Source organism: Corvus kubaryi, unplaced genomic scaffold, assembly GCF_017639235.1.
Source record: "Corvus kubaryi isolate FWS band 111438036 unplaced genomic scaffold, C.kubaryi_AGA036_p1.0 split3-73, whole genome shotgun sequence".
Taxonomy (NCBI): Eukaryota; Metazoa; Chordata; class Aves; order Passeriformes; family Corvidae; genus Corvus; species Corvus kubaryi.
Genome location: NW_024582091.1, coordinates 42,161,672 through 42,177,139, shown reverse-complemented (window position 1 = coordinate 42,177,139; position 15,468 = coordinate 42,161,672). Strand labels below are relative to the sequence as shown.

At 41.6% G+C, this 15,468-nt stretch overlaps 1 protein-coding gene across 6 annotated transcripts in view; it reads left to right on the top strand.

Moving 5' to 3' along the window:
• Positions 1-5,995: 5,995 nt before the first annotated feature.
• ADGRG6 (adhesion G protein-coupled receptor G6) overlaps positions 5,996-15,468 on the top strand; it is a 111,096-nt gene continuing 101,623 nt past the window's right edge. For 2 of the 6 annotated variants that reach the window (XM_042016493.1, XM_042016498.1), the window contains exons 1-2: positions 6,039-6,306; positions 11,941-12,041. In XM_042016493.1, the coding sequence (XP_041872427.1) occupies positions 6,305-6,306; positions 11,941-12,041 (103 nt within the window). In that variant the 5' untranslated portion in view covers positions 6,039-6,304. Of the gene's footprint in view, positions 6,307-6,709; positions 6,808-9,416; positions 9,465-11,940; positions 12,042-15,468 lie in introns of those variants that run through there. The other 4 variants (XM_042016494.1, XM_042016496.1, XM_042016497.1 and 1 more) reach the window with 4 other exon arrangements.

The window sequence follows — 15,468 nt, the reverse complement described above, 5'->3', positions numbered from 1 at the left end:
ATTTAAGTTCTGAAGGCAGGTCAAATTTTCACATAGTTTTGAAACAATACTGGGCTTTTTTCTTTGGTTGGGTTTTCTGTACAATTTATTGAAAACTGGAATTGCAAGGACTTTTTCTCGTATCTCAAAAATGAAACTTTGCGGTAATGCTTTAAAACGTTGATGTGAAACTCGTGGTTTCAGCCTGAACACAGGGAAAAATTTCAAAAGAGCTGTGGATAGCTAGTTAATCTCAAATGGTACTAGCTCATTTTTTCTTTCATTTTCTTAAAAGTTATAAAGGGTTTATACATTTGTATGTTTTCTGCTTTCACCCTACAACACAGCTCTTTGAGCCCTTCTTTTAAATTAATGTTACGCTTGTCTGTGTCATCTAATTTCCATTCTGCATGGAAGTATGTTATTTTTTATGACATGGTAAATAGTTAATTGATTATGATTAACCTGCAATTATTTCAATTTCTATGTGATCCTATGATTTTTTTACCACTTGTGCTATTATTACAAAGAGTGATGAATGAGCTCCATGTCGTTCGCTCCAGCTTCAGTTCTGATAAGCATCCAAATATTTTGATACTCAAAACTTATCCAAAGTTTCCTAAGCTCTTGAGTCTGCAAAACTAGTCTGAACACTTAGAGAAGGGCTTTCCTCATGAGGTTTCCAGTTGTTCCACCAGTGGAACCTGATGGAAATACCATGAGGTCAGCTTTTCTTCCAGTAGTTCCAAATATTTAACATCTGGACAGAAAACGGAAGTGAGAAATTCTGCCCAGAAGTCATATTAAAGGAAAAGTTGGGTTCTAAAAATAGGTGAAGAATGACTGTTTTTTTAACTCCTCCAAACTGGCGATGCATGACTGAAAAAAAGATCAAGAATCCAGAATTAGAGATTAATCAAGTCAGTTGGCACCATAAAAACATGTCCTGCTCAGCTGAAACCTGTTGCTCCTTAAAATTTGGTTATTTGTGAAGTGACATCTGTAGAGCAAAATTTAAATTTGGTGCTGTTTTAGAATCTTTCAGGGATGAGTATTTATTCCAATCAAGTATTTATTCATTCATGAGAAGTTTGTACACAGATCTTGGCGGGAAAAGGTTTTCTTGGTCTTGTACAAAAATATCAGTGTGGCTCCTCTCAGTACCAACACTCTGTGAGGCACCCTAGCTATCAGTGTTACCTTCTCTAAACAGCTCTAATTTCAGGGTTAATCTGTTGAGGAGATGGGGCAGTTTAGGTGGTGATGAGCTCAGCATTGAAATGACTTGTAGCCATGGAGGCACATTTTTAGACAAAAGAATTAGATAGGTAAATTATTTACCCTGTTGGTTGGTATCTATTATGTTCAAAGTGTACTTGGTGGAGATTAATTCTCTCTTGATGAAGCCCCTCTTTTCACTACTGAGCCTTTCCCCCCTGTGCTTTGTATCACACCACAAATGACTGATTCTCTCTGCATATCCTCTGATCCTACAAGCTCTTTCTTACCACATTTATCTTCCTGTTTGAACACCAGACACCAGCTCAGATTCAGGCTGCTGCTTTTTCTTTACTGATAACAACATCATCCTACAGAGCTCTTTATAGTAAGAGTACATCACCATGTAAAGTGAGCACCACTCCCAAGTTCATTCATCTGAAGCTAGAAAAATGTTGTGAGGTTCCTCTTCCCCTTTAGAGAAATGAAAGTTCAGGAAGCAGGGACCTCCAGCATCCTCCCACCCCCACAGATCAGAAATGTGTGCAAAATCACCAGTGGCAGCATGCCCCAGCAGGCTAAGGTTCAGGACCCCTGGAATGCTTGAGCAACAGTAAGGAGTTGAAATGGGCTCAAAATACAAGACAGTGATCAAAGACGTGAAATGTTTGTGAAAACCACCCAAATTAATTTGCTGCCTGATCTGTCTCTTGCTTTGTTTGAGGTCACAGACTTTACAGAATTTTATGGAGTGCAGTGTGTGCAGGCACTGTATATGCCATGCTCTCAGCACTTCATCAAAGACATCTCATCTGGCACAAAGCACAGAATTTTAGCTTGTGGTAACCTCCTGACAGGAAATATTTCATAGCCTAAGTTTTAAGTACATAAAGGCACATAGAGAAAGTACCAAATGAGGTAAATGCATGAGTGTGTTAGCCCCTGAAATCCTGAACATGCATTGTAGAAATACATTAGAGTAACAATTCACTTCATGCTTGTTTTCAGGAGACAAAAACTTGAATTGAAGAATATGTAGGTCAGTGCAATCATTTATAGGCAGTTTCACCACTTACGAACTTCAGTCGATATGGTCCTTAAAATTCCTTTGTCTCCCAAGTTCTTGGAACTGGGTGGTTGGTTCTTGGAACATGCTGGCTTGGTACTTGGTTAAGCATAGAAATTGTGTGCCATTTCCCCCTATCTATTGGGTCAGCAGCCTCTAAAACATGCTTACTCACCCAGCAGCCAGCCATCCCTGCCCAGCACTTAGGTGAAACCACTACATTAAGGCCCACAGTGAAAACTGACTTGACACCTCTTCAGTATCTTACTAATGGGAACCAGGCCTGTCTGGATGGCACTTCAAATCTGAAGGGAAAACATCTCTCCAGAAAAAAAAAAAAAAGAACTAAATAAAGAAAGAGCCGCTCCTGATCCCATTTGTGCTGCATTTACACCTGAAACAGAAAGGTAAGGCCCTTACTCTCTCAGATAAGGGAAAATAAGGAAAGATAAGCTGCTTAGAGACCTTCTGAGAGTAGAAAAGCCAGGAGGTTTGGTCAGATTGTCCTCTGAACTGTGAAAAATGGGTTCAGCTGTGACCCAGGTAGGGGCAAACAAGGCTGATTGGTGCTGGGAAATATGGGAGCTGGTTAAGTAGTCTTTAGAAGGACAAAAGATTCTTGAGAAGGAGAAGCTTCAAGAGATTACTTTATGTACAAGCATAGTGGAACAGACCTATATGTCAAAAGTCTGAAATAATTCTTGGATTGATGTGAGTTTTTGAATCCTTTTATTGATGTGAACTGCTGCTCCCAACAATTCACATCAGTTCTGCTACTTCACCTTTTAGACCAATGCCCAAACTTCTATCCTCAAAACCGGCATATGGGAGCTCACCTTTGAACTTTCAGACTCAGTTGTGGGTATATATCGTGTTTTCTTCAAGATATGAGAATCACCAGACAGAAAGCCAGGAATAGTTGTAGAATGCAAAGCAAATTTTTTTTCTTTTGGAGTTTTTGAGAATGCATATGATCTTGAATTTTCTTCTTGAGCTTATAGAAATGCGCTGTGTATTTTCAGCTTCCTTTTTATTGTTTCAGGTTAAGTGTTTTCTCTTTTACGCTGTTACAGGCAATAAAGTTTCAGTATTCGCACTTCTCTGAAAATAAACACAGATTTTCCTAAATGCAATTGATACAATATACAAGAGACTTTCAAAGCAAAAGTTTGTTGAGAAATCATGTGTCTCAAATATTAAAATGAAGTATCCAGATATAAGATATAGTATTTCGTATTATTATTTCATGAAACATCCTTTAACATTCTAATAAGATATTTAATGGAGTCGATGCAATGTTGCACAAAATATAAGGAAACCACCCTAGCAATAAGTTTACAGAAATACATGAACAAAGCCATAAAAATTGGGGCCTATAAACTCGTGCAAAATATTTAACTTATCATTTCAGAATAGTCATGAAACACTCTGCAATATTTGAAGAATATGCTACCCCTGTACCTAACAATATTCATACCCCCCTTGCTTGAGGTGTAATAAAAATAAATGTAAAGCAAGATTGTGACTACAGATGCAGTAAGGAAAGAATAAAAAGAGCTGCTTGACTTTCTGCGGGTGTCGCTCACTAGATGTCAATATAAAGAACCTTTCTGGTTATAGCACTGCTTCCCAGACTTCTGTAATTTTTTCCCTCTTAATCACATTGTGCAAAAGACAGCCTGCAATGTTAACCTGAGTTGAGTGTTGCAATGTAGTCTGCAGTTTCTCACGCTGAGATGGAGATCTTAAAATCACTGACTGATCTACTACAGAAACTCTCTCTTGCTAAGCAGCCGCCAGAAATGGAGCCCTCTCCAACTACCCACACCATGCCAAGTTGTTTCACTATTGATTAAAGGCAGATGTGGCACAGTGAGCTGCTGCCAGATAATGATCTGCATTTTCGCATCAGGGATTGGGTTCTCTTCACTGCTCTGCAGCTCTGAGACTGTCTTCAGAAACGTGCTACTTCATTGTCCAGAAAATCTGCACTGCACGTTATCCCCACTGGGCATCACAGGCATTTCTCCCTGGGCAGTGTTCAGTTTGGGATCCAGAAGCAGCAGTGCTCCTGCCGTGGAGGGGTAAGCAGATTGATGGTTGCAAAAGTGTACGACAGCAAACTCAGAACAGGAGAATTAACCAAGAAACGGCTGAACAAAAACATAATGGGAAAGATCCCATTATTTCTTTTTTTACTTTTTTTTTAGCTTGACTGACAGGTTCTGGAATTGCAGTCACCTCTAATGCCTTCCAAATAGGGAAGGAAGATGTAAGTTTCCAACACAGCCAGCAGATAAACCCTACACATGTATCACAAATCTGGGCATGAATGGCAGATTGATTTGTTCCAGATGTTCTTGATTTACTGTGTATCTCATACATGGTGGGTCCAATATGCCCAGGAGATCCTGAGCTCATGTACAACAAGTCCAGTGCATTCTAGAAGCACAGACTGTGCTGTGCATGTGAGGTAAAGGCAATAATCTGTGGGTGTACAATAAACCCAGAAGCAAGAATTTGTAGGATGGCTTTGCTCAAGCCTGCACCACTGGCCACGTGGATTTGGCTAACCCAACCCCAGCAGTTCTTGCGCCCATGTTAAGTGCCAGGAATTTACAATGAAAGCAAGCCTATAGCTTTATTGGTTTTAAGGACAGAGAATAAAAATTGACCAGAATAAGTGAATAGTAATGTTCCGTATAAAGTTCATGAAAAATTTAGTGATGTTTTCTTTATTTCTTAAAATAGGAACTGTTTGCTTTTAACTGCCATTGCATGCTGATAACTTCATTGAATGATTCACTGTGTCATGGCTTTTCTTCCCCCATCCTTCCTAATCCTGCCAGCTCAGATCCATGGAGTACTCTGAAAATTTTGGATTTCTCTGACAACCTTTTGTTTTTCCCTTTCTATCATTTCAATGCTTTCCCGCTTACCTGTAGTGCAGTCCCATGTCCTACAGATTTTAATTGAGCAAAGCAACTCAGGATCATTACCAAATGGTGCAAACTACCATCCTCCAAGAACTCCTACCCAGGAGTGAGGTGTGGGCCGGCACTTTGTGGGAGCAGCACACCGCCTTGCACGCTTCAGAAAGTGGGTCATTGCTGCGTCACCTCCACCTACCCATCTTGTGTCCCTAATGTGTTCTGTGCTTCAAAGGAAACTTGACACACTTTAAGTGCCTTGGAGTCTGTGCCAGCAGCTCTGGGACACAGTGGACAGTTTTCTTGAGTTGAGCAGGTGGGTTTACGTGCGCTTCCCTCTGCAGTGCGCAGTGTGGAGAGTGTGCAGGGTGTGCTCGTCCCCAGGGCCGTGCTGCCGCTGGGATGCTGCGAGGTGCTGCACACTCAGGGCGCTGTGACCGGCAAGGGCAGTGTCCCCAGTATGGAATCTTCTCAGAAGTGGCCCGTGTCCTTTGCGGGTGGCTTTGGGCCTGTGGCTATCATGTCTCGAGGGGTGCCTGGGGACTGCACACCCCTGGCCTAGCCCCTAGCCAGTGAGCCGGGTCGCTGCACGGCCGTGTCAGCCTGGAAGGTGCCGTGTGTTGCCACCCGAGGAGCGCCTTTCCGGGGATAGCCATCCCTCTCCCCAGAGCGGCGCGCCGGTCCCGTGGAGCAGCTCCTCGGAGGGTGCTTGGGGGCCCCGGTGGCGGCGGCTGCCGGGCCCGTCCTGCCCCCGGAGCGCGGTGGGCCGGGCCAGCCCGCGGGGCCGCGCCGGGGCCGCCACCTGACTGCGGGGCGCAGCAGGCGCGGGGAGCGGGCGGGGCGGCTCCTGCCCTCCGCGGGGGCGGCTTCCCTCCACGCCGAAGTTTCCCCGACTTGTGCAAAGAGAGAGGCAGGTCCCGCCGCGGCGCGGGGTGGGAGAAGCATCGCGGCGGCGGAGGAGGAGCGGAGCGGCGCGGGCGTGGAAGAGAGGTGGGCAAGGAGCGATGACCTTTGCGAGAAGCCGGCGAGGGAGCGGGGCAGAGGCAGAGCGAGCGGCAGCGCGGGAGGATGGTTGCTGAGACCCGGAGGAGAGCCGCCCCGTAATGTCACCATGTAAGTCTCTTCTCCGGGCTCCGGGGCGAGGGCTGCGGCTGCCGCCCGGGGCGCTGGGGGAGCGCGGATAACCCCGCGGGCTCCATCGCGGGGCGAGGAACCCCGGGCGGATCAGCAGGGCTTCGCCACCACCCACAGAAGGTGGTGAGTAATGTCAGGGCTGAGGCGTGCAGGTAGGTAGGGCTGAAGGAATGGGGAAACGGGGAAGTTTCAGACCGGGACCTCAGAGGGCAGGGCTCTGTCCCGTCCGGGCTCCGTGTCCGTCGGCGGCTGCCCTGCCGGCTCCCGGGCGGCCGGTGCCTTTCGCAGGGCACCCTACCCCCGTCCTTTGGACCGCTCTGGTGAATTTCCCCGTGCTTGCGGACAAGTAGCGAAACACTTGGCCCCGCTGGCCGCCTGCCCTGAGCGGCGGTGCCCCCGCATCCGCCCGGCCCCGGCCTCTCGGCTCGGGGCTGCGGCCGCTCACGTCGAGGAGCCCTGGCACCACAGGCAGCCTTCCAGGTGAGGTGCCAGCACAAGTAGGGAAAAAGCAGGGACAGGGAGAGGAAGGGCAGGGCGGTCTTTAGAAAGCATTCCCAGCCGCACCGCGACTCTCCGCAGCGCACGGAGCGGGGGTAGCGCGGGGCTCCGCCACCCTCGGGGGGCGAGGGGCGGCCGGGCCGGAGGCTCCCCCTCCTGCCCAACTCCACCGGCCCCGGGCGGGACAGTGCCCTGGCCTCCGAGTGCCTTCCCCGGAATATTTCTCCTTTACTGACTGTCCCTCGCCGAAGATAAGGCGGCGTGCTGAGGTTTGGGGTTAGGCGTTCCGCCGGTGCCTTCGCAGTCAGGAGCGAGGACCTGTGGGTGCACCCGAGGGAATCAGTACAAATGAAAAAGGGCAGGGGGTTCGCACACCGCGTCGTGAAGTTAAGGCAGAAATTAGGAGTTCCTAAAGACTTCGTGTTGCGGTGCTACCGGGTTGGAAACAGCCAGATTTATTGCCTGCAACTGGGAAAAGTTCCTTTTGAAAGGAAAGCCAAGGGACTTAGATGGATCTGATAGGGCTGATACTGTTTAAATTAAAAGGCAGTGTCTTTTTTTTTTTTTTTTCATCTCTCTTGATGATCATGAGGGTGTTTTCAAAGTTGGCTGTAAGAATAATTAGGAACAAGTAGTGCTTAACAAAATGAAAGTTTTAAGGGGCATTGTGTAATTAATCTTTCAAGACATTAATGTACTACAGTTTAAAGTAATGATTTCAAAGTTAAATTAACCTCTATTAATCTTGGGGAACTAAACTGTGAGTTGCAATCATCTTTCACTTGCAGTTCCACTTGAGAGTGATTAAGCTTAAAATATTTTTTGTTTACAATCTATGTGAGAAAAAAAATTGTGAAATTGATGTTATCTTTCCTTTAATTTTAAAGTGTCAGCAACATTTTTCCTTAATAGCTTTAGACATGTCAAAGACCAAAGAGAGTCCTGTCAGTGTGCCTCAGGCAGAATTCACATCCTACTCCAGGGAATTTTTGACAAAGTTTTGAACACAAAAGATGGTGTATTTAAATTTATATTGCATGTTTTGGGATGGTACAGTATACAAATGAAATGCTCCAGCATTATTCACATTTTGTGTATGTTGTCCTGCAGACCTGTGTATTCCGTACAAGGCAATGCTGTTTTGCCTGCTAGATGGCTGCTGGCATGTGGAGTAAAAGATTTAGTAGTTGGATGTAGCAAAACTCCCAGTAATTCCATCTTGAACTGTGTCAAATTACTATCCATTTATGGTTTAGATAATTTACATGTCTATTTTGCTCTTCTGGAATGAATTGTGAATAAGCTCATTGTCTCCCTATGTTATAGGGAATGAAAGTAGCGCTGGACTGAACTGAAATGGTAGCTAGAGTGCATAGCTGGTCATGTCACACAGTGTCTACACTGGGAAATGCAAGTCCATAGAAAAATTAGCACTTCAGACTTCAGAAAAATCAGACTTCACAGAAAGCCAAAACCCACAAAAACCCTCAAAAGGTTGAGAGGGATTGCTGTTTTGAGACTATATCTATCTGTAGTAGATGTGCACTTACCATAGGTGTCCTAATAATTCCCAGATATATTGGGTAAAATGTTTTGGTTCTGTGACAATCTGGAGTGATTTCTTCAGAGCTGCTAGTGTGTTACCAGCTGGGGACAGAACATGGCTTTTTCATTTAAATTGATACAAAATAGAGAAGAAAACTCACTATGAACAGTGTTCAGCAATTTTTGTGTAACCAAAGACAAAGACTGAAGTAATCTATATCTCTTCTGAGATCTTTGTTATGGACAAATGTCCATCCCTTTGCTTACCTAAACTCATGGTGTGTTTTAGTATATTGCTGTTCTGATATCCATTCCCTGCGCTGTTAAAGAATATTAAATGACAGAACAGACGTTTATAATACTATTTAAAATAACACAAGACCAAAGGAGTCTCTTGGGCCATCAAGTCAGTGCTGTCAGGGGACCATATCATCCCTTGATAAGATATAAACAATCACAGAACTGTTTCCTAATTTTTCTATAGAATTATTCATATGCTGTTTGGATTCACTTCTAGATGTTGATTAACACTAGTAATCAAGAAAAAGAACCTTAAAATAAATACAGTGGCTATTAAGAGGTGAATAATATCTGCAATTAGTGATTTTTTTAAAGCCTGGGAAGTATTTATCAGTTGTTACAACACATTATAGTAATTGTCTGAAATGTCAAATTATAAAAATATCAGGGATGGATTTTCTTGTGGAAGAAGCCTTTTTGTTGGAAGTGTGTTATCTGCCTTTCATCCCTGACAACTTCTCGTGTGGACAGGAGTGTTATGCATCACAGTGTAAGGCTGTGAGAAGTCAGTTTTCTGAATTTTGACTTTTTGTCTCTGCAAGATCCTAAAAACATATAAATAACTGTTTTCCTCACTAATTTATAGCACTCAGCTAGCAGTTATGCTTTGTAAAATAGTTCTTCAATGATTGTCTCCAAAAGAAACAGATCTGACTCATGGTGCCCATATTAGTGGAGTTTTTTGGTAGCATGCTCTTCTGTGTTTATTGTTGTCTGAGTTTGATAAACCTTTTTCTTGTCAACTGAGATGAAGTGGTGTAAAGAGAATTGTTTTGTCTTCAATGACACAGAATGTAAGTGAAGTAGATGGTTTGCTATTTTTTTGTATATTTGTTTTATTTATTTTGGTGGAGAATTGTGTATTTTTTAATAGCAATTATGTAATTATCTAGCTTTTTACGCTGGGGAAAAATCTTTATAGCTACTCCTTTCTGCCTTATTGCTTGAACTTACTGATGCTGTTCTCTGTTGTTGATTATGTTCTTGAAATCTTTCTTGACCAGCATTTTTTACATGGGTGAGGATGAGGAAACAGAATGTAAACTATCACCCTGGAGTACCATGGAGTACTGGCTTGTAAGCATTATCGCAATGCAAGTAAATAGTAACAATAGAAATTGGCCAAATTAAATACTTCTTTCAGACTAATGTAGAATTTCAGGTTCTTTTAAAAAGGCACTAGAGGCAGGGTGACTGGGTGCATTCACACCAGACCTAAGCAGCAGATTGCCATGTTATTTTTCCTTGAGTATCTCAAACATGGTGTCTTAGATTCTCCAGTTATTAAATGAGCAAAAACTTTGCCAGAGCTCACAGAGATATCAAAAGTGACGATACAGGCAATTTATCTGTTTGATGAAAATCAATACAGATTTATTATGAATTAATAAATAATTGTTTGTTTCCTAGTCTGATAACTGTAACTGTGCTTGTTCAAAACAAACCAACAACAGAAAACAGTAATGCTACCACTTCTACAGGTTTGCATTGGTAGATTAAGCAGCAGGATGGCATGCAGGTTGTAGTACCTGCAAATTCTTTCTTCTGTAGGAACAGGAAAATTCATTTGTTCCTCTGGTATGTCAAGCTGTTAGCCCCAACATTTCCATTTCCCCACTCTGCGAGTATATATGCATGCCATATGTGCTCGTGTGTGCGTGTAACTGTTTTCATGCCTTCAAAGGACTCCTGTTCAAATTCAGTTTTCTAAATTAATCTTAAATGCATTGTGGATTTATGAATTATATACATTGAAAAGTAATAGTTCCAAAACCTCAGCTTTCTGTTGTCTGAGATTTTAATAGGGATTTTTGGATCACTAAGTTGAAGGACAATAATTCTATTGTTTGATAATCCAGTTATTTTGTATGTCTGGCTTAATCAAAGAGATTCTTGTACTTCAGAGCCCCATGTTTTCTGTGCTTGTCTTCAACACTTGTTAAGTTTGACTTTACAATAACTCAGAAAAAATAAATCTGCTTCAGATGCCTAATTAGATATAACTACCCACAAAGAACTGAACTTCTTTTGTAATCAGATACCTATGCTGTGTAGCACTGCACTCAAGGGAAGCCTAACTGATTGCAGCAGTCTGCTGAAGGGCCATTTACCTGGGCCCGTTGGTGTCTAGCCCACAGAATTGCTTTGATGAATTACTGTTTTTAAAGCTGAAACATTAGTTGTTCCTTTACAATGGTTTATCTTCCTGCATTGGTTTCCACTTTGGGGAAAAAAAGAAGCTTACACTGGAAAAGGTTTTATATTTGCCCCCAGCTTTTGCTGGTGGGTTCACGCCAATGTCTGTGGAGCAGAAGGAAGAGTTTTCTCCTAATCTACCTCAGTATAGGTAGATGATATCTTACTGAAAAAAAGCCAGTTACCATCACCAAACAGGAGAGGAAGGAGTCGGTCAAAAAAATGCATGTTGTGTTTCATTACTTGTTACTTCTTTTTGCTTGCTGCTAACTTGTTGAATAGAATGAGACATGAAGGTATTGGAACACCATTCATTTAGGATGCATGGTTAAAGGTCTGAATAAATTTATTAAGAGTTTTGCTTCCTGTTCTGCCCACAATGGAGGAAACATTTTGGTTTAGCTGTTAAATATCCTCTAGGCTTTAAGGGGAAGAAAACTTTAACTTCAAGCTATAACTGATAGAGACTTTCCTATAACTGCATTTATTTTATTAAATAATCAGGATGTCCCTGATTTCTCTGGCAGCACAGATAAGCTCCTCCATTTTGGCATGGAAAGTTTCAGGATTTTCATAAAAATTGTCAGCAGAAAATGTCATAGCTGTCAAAAAATTAGAGGTGAAAAATGGAAAGCCTTGTTAAGGGCAGAGGCAAATTGTCATCCACCGTCTTTATCTATTTAATAACAAATATGTATATATTATATATAATTTAATAGAATAAATGTGTTTATATGTGTAAAACTTCCTATTCCAGAAAAACCCCTACAAATTAACTCTTTCAGACTGTGCTTCTTGTTTCTTTTACTGAAATTCCACCCTCATCTAACTGCTTAGAAACCCAATGCTGACCAGTCTTCCACTTTGCTGTCTGCTAAGAACCAGACAGTATAATTTCTGACCCTTTTTAGCAGACTTTTGTCTCCATTTAAGCAATAGTAGGGCCATCCATAATTTTCAAGCGCTACTTTATGTACTGCTAGTTAATAGTTTGACTAACAACAGTATCTTCCTCATTTTCTTGTCGTCTTGTAAAACTCCCTGAATTCTTGCTTGCTTTTCTTTTTCCCCCAGGATGTCTCATGTCAGTGAAATGTGGTGCTATCACTGGAAATGGAAGCTGCAGCACTGTCTCTGCTTGTTTACCACTTATATTATATGCATGCAGCAAGCAGGTAAGTCAGCAATTTATCTTCTTGCATAAATAAATGATCTAGGACCCAAAGTTATAATGACCGAGGATTATGCTTACACATGACTGAATTCTGTACAATATAACACTTTGATGAAAGTGATGCTTTATAATTACTATTTATGATTTTATAGTTTGGGTCCTGTGTTCAGCTACTGCTGAATTTTCTTTTTGCCGGTTTTTACAATTTTGCTGTTATTAGTTATTGCTATTTTTTTCCTTTGGATTTCTTCTTTGAGCTCTTTCATTTTCTTCTTTCTTTGCATTTACCTTGTTAATGCCCGCCTCTCTTGAATTTCTTCTGGTTGTTGAAATTCTGTGAGTATTCATGTAGTTCTTCCATTTTCCACAGTACTGTTTGTGCGTGCAGATTGTGTATTCAATAACCCTTCACTGTAGTTCAAAGTTGTAAAATACCTGGAGTGTGTTTATTATTTTTAAACGCTTTTTATGACTCAAATAATAGAAACATTCCTCAGCAAAGTATATGCAAGTAAGATAACTGTACACTGTAAAGAACCATCAGTTTAAACGGACGTCATCTTGATCTGTGGTGACACTTCAGCACAGCGCAATGTAATATTCTGACTGTTTTCTTTAAACATATGAATGAGAGATTTCATTCACTAAATGTCTTGTCCTAACCACTAGAGTGCAAAGTATTTTAGGAGATCCAGCTGCTTTGCTGGAAAAAAATTGTCTGGCGTTTATTCTGGAGCATATGAAAATTTTGGAGCAGCTTGTGGTGCTCAGCTAATTCTGTATCAGATGGGTAGTTTTGCTTTGACAGTCTTGCCATTGGAAAAAGGATTGTTTATATATAGAAAAGGCTTCTAGCTTCTCTGGCAATGTTTTTATTTTTTAAAAAAAGTGCTTTTGTTAATTTTTAAAACCTACGCTTTTTTTTTGTTAAGGACAAAATAATGTTGTTGCTGTGCAGTAGCACTTTCCATATTCATGTCACTTTAATAGGTGTTTTCCATTTCCATTAAACTGTACCCAGAAATGCATTTAGGATCTGCCCTCACTTGTGGCTCCATTGACTGATGGATTCTGTGTCCCCATGTTCCTGGTCCAAACTTGATCTTGAGCCATGCAGCTGCCATTCTTAGCACAAAGTAAATCAGCAAAACCTTCTCTCATTTACATCTGCTGTGTGCTGTTACCTGGTGACTAGAACATTAGGACGCCAAAATTATTATCCTTTGCTAATTTCTCTTCATAACAGATAACTGATAGTTGAAAGTGTGGGTCTCACAGCAACCTAAGCCCTGTGAGCCAGAAGGTCTCAGCCTTCTGTGAGGACAGAGAAAGCCAACCACAAACTCACCCGTGCATTCAGCTAATTGCAGCACACCATGGCTAGCTGTGCTGGTGCTGAGCAAGTAGGGTCAAATTCCAAGATGCCAAACTCCAAGACACACTTCTATGAAATCATATATGCCCCTAGCTGACCTCTTCAGCAATGAAATGATTTGTACCATTGGATTGGCAAAAGCAGCTGAAGTGTTCCAGTCTCAAGTGCATCCCTGTGGGGGCTTTTCCTTTCTTGCCTCTGCAGGAATAGATTTGAAATCTTCAAAACTTTTAATGAATGGAAAAGGTATTTCCCTGTCTGCATGAATGATAAGTAGATAAATAAGGTACACTGGAAATGCCCAGGTTCAACAGACAGATGTTTGCTGTTCAGCAATGAAAGAGATGATAGGTAGTCTGCTGTTATTACTCGACTGAAATAAAAATGAGATATTTACCTTTACAGGAGCCTGTCATTTGGCAGCACTTGCATGTAGACCCTCAGGGTTCATATTTCTTTTTATGTTGAAGTAAAAGCATAGGTTCTGCTTCAAAATAGAGTCTTTCCATCTGCTTTTTGTAATAAAACAAGACAAACAAAGTGGGAAACACTGCTGTTCCTGCATTTTTTATTTCATGTTCTTAAAAGGTATTGGTCACTTTGGCTGTGGATTCATATGGTATTCATAATCTCTCTGGCAGCTTAAGCTTTACTGAATTTACAGTAGAAATGTCATAAAAGCCTGACATTCATCCAGGTTCTCGAGTGAGCTGTAAGCTTAGAAAGCTATTGGTGCTTATTAAGCTTTGCCCAGAGGAGGTTACATACAAGCGAGGGATTAAGATCATCAGGTCCAGGTTTTATGGATTATTTAAGGGGCTATTCATAAGGATAAATATGTCAGTCATGCTGTGACATGGAAAAATGCAAAAGTAATAATTTTATAGTTTAGTTTGAGGAAAACTACAGTACTGGGCCTGCTTTTGGAAACAAAGCTTAGGAGAGGGATTACATAGCAGAAAATTTAGGACAGGAGAGGGATGGTCTGTGGAAAGAATGTTTAACCACAAATTGGTAAGTAGGGTACTGACAAGCAGGTGCACCAGTGGAGTGGAATCCAAAAATATAGGTCTGATACCTCAAAGGAATCAGTGGATGGATTGCAACACTTGAAAAATAAAGACAGAAAGAAATTATTAACAGGGGAAAAATTGATAAAAATATAACGTGTCCTTTAGTTAAAACCTCAGCAGCCATGCACTTTGGGCACACTGGCTTCAGGTCATGTGTTGTGAGTCAGGGTGAAGTTATAGTACAGCTCAGGTAGTAACTTGTCAGGTTTCCATTCCTGTCTGGGGTAGATGTCCCTGATGGTCTTATGGGGGTCATCTAGTCGTGCCTAAGTTTCTCTGTGACAAGTGTATGTCTTGCCTCCCTTGTAAACAGCTTGCCTGTCTTCCAGTGGAAGGACTGCGTAGGAACTGTTAGAATGGGGGTGTTTTAAACAGAATTAGTTAAATCTGCTTTTATAGGACATTCAGATATTCCTAACTTTTGGTTTGTATGTACATTTCATTGATTTCAGGGAGTCCAAAAGAGAACAAGCAGAGTGAACAGAGTTCTAGAAAACATAACTAATGAAGGCAGACAGAAAGAACTAAGATTTTTTTGGTCTATAATAGGCAGAAGAGGGAATGCATAAGAACTGAGAATATTTAAGGAAGTAGGTGCAGTGGGAAGGGATAGACTAATCTTTCCAGGTAGCTGAAAGGGTAAAAAAAATGGGCTTAAATTACAGCAGTATAAATGAGGGGAGGACATCTCATCAAAAGGTTTAGATAGCAGTGAAATAGATGTCAAGAAAGACTGGGAAATCCCAGTCCTTGGGAATGTATAGTAATATCTACCAGAAATGGCTTTAAATCTACAATCCTCTTCCCTGGGGCTGAGAAATACATTATGTAATTTCCAAACTTCCCTAATATCTGTAGTTCTTTCTTAATCATTGTCGTGTAGAATCTCTTTTGGTTAAAAATCTGGGAAATGAGGAGATCCTTTGGAAATTGCACTTCTTCAAATATGACAGTGCTTTTGCTGTGCCTAAAAAATTGTC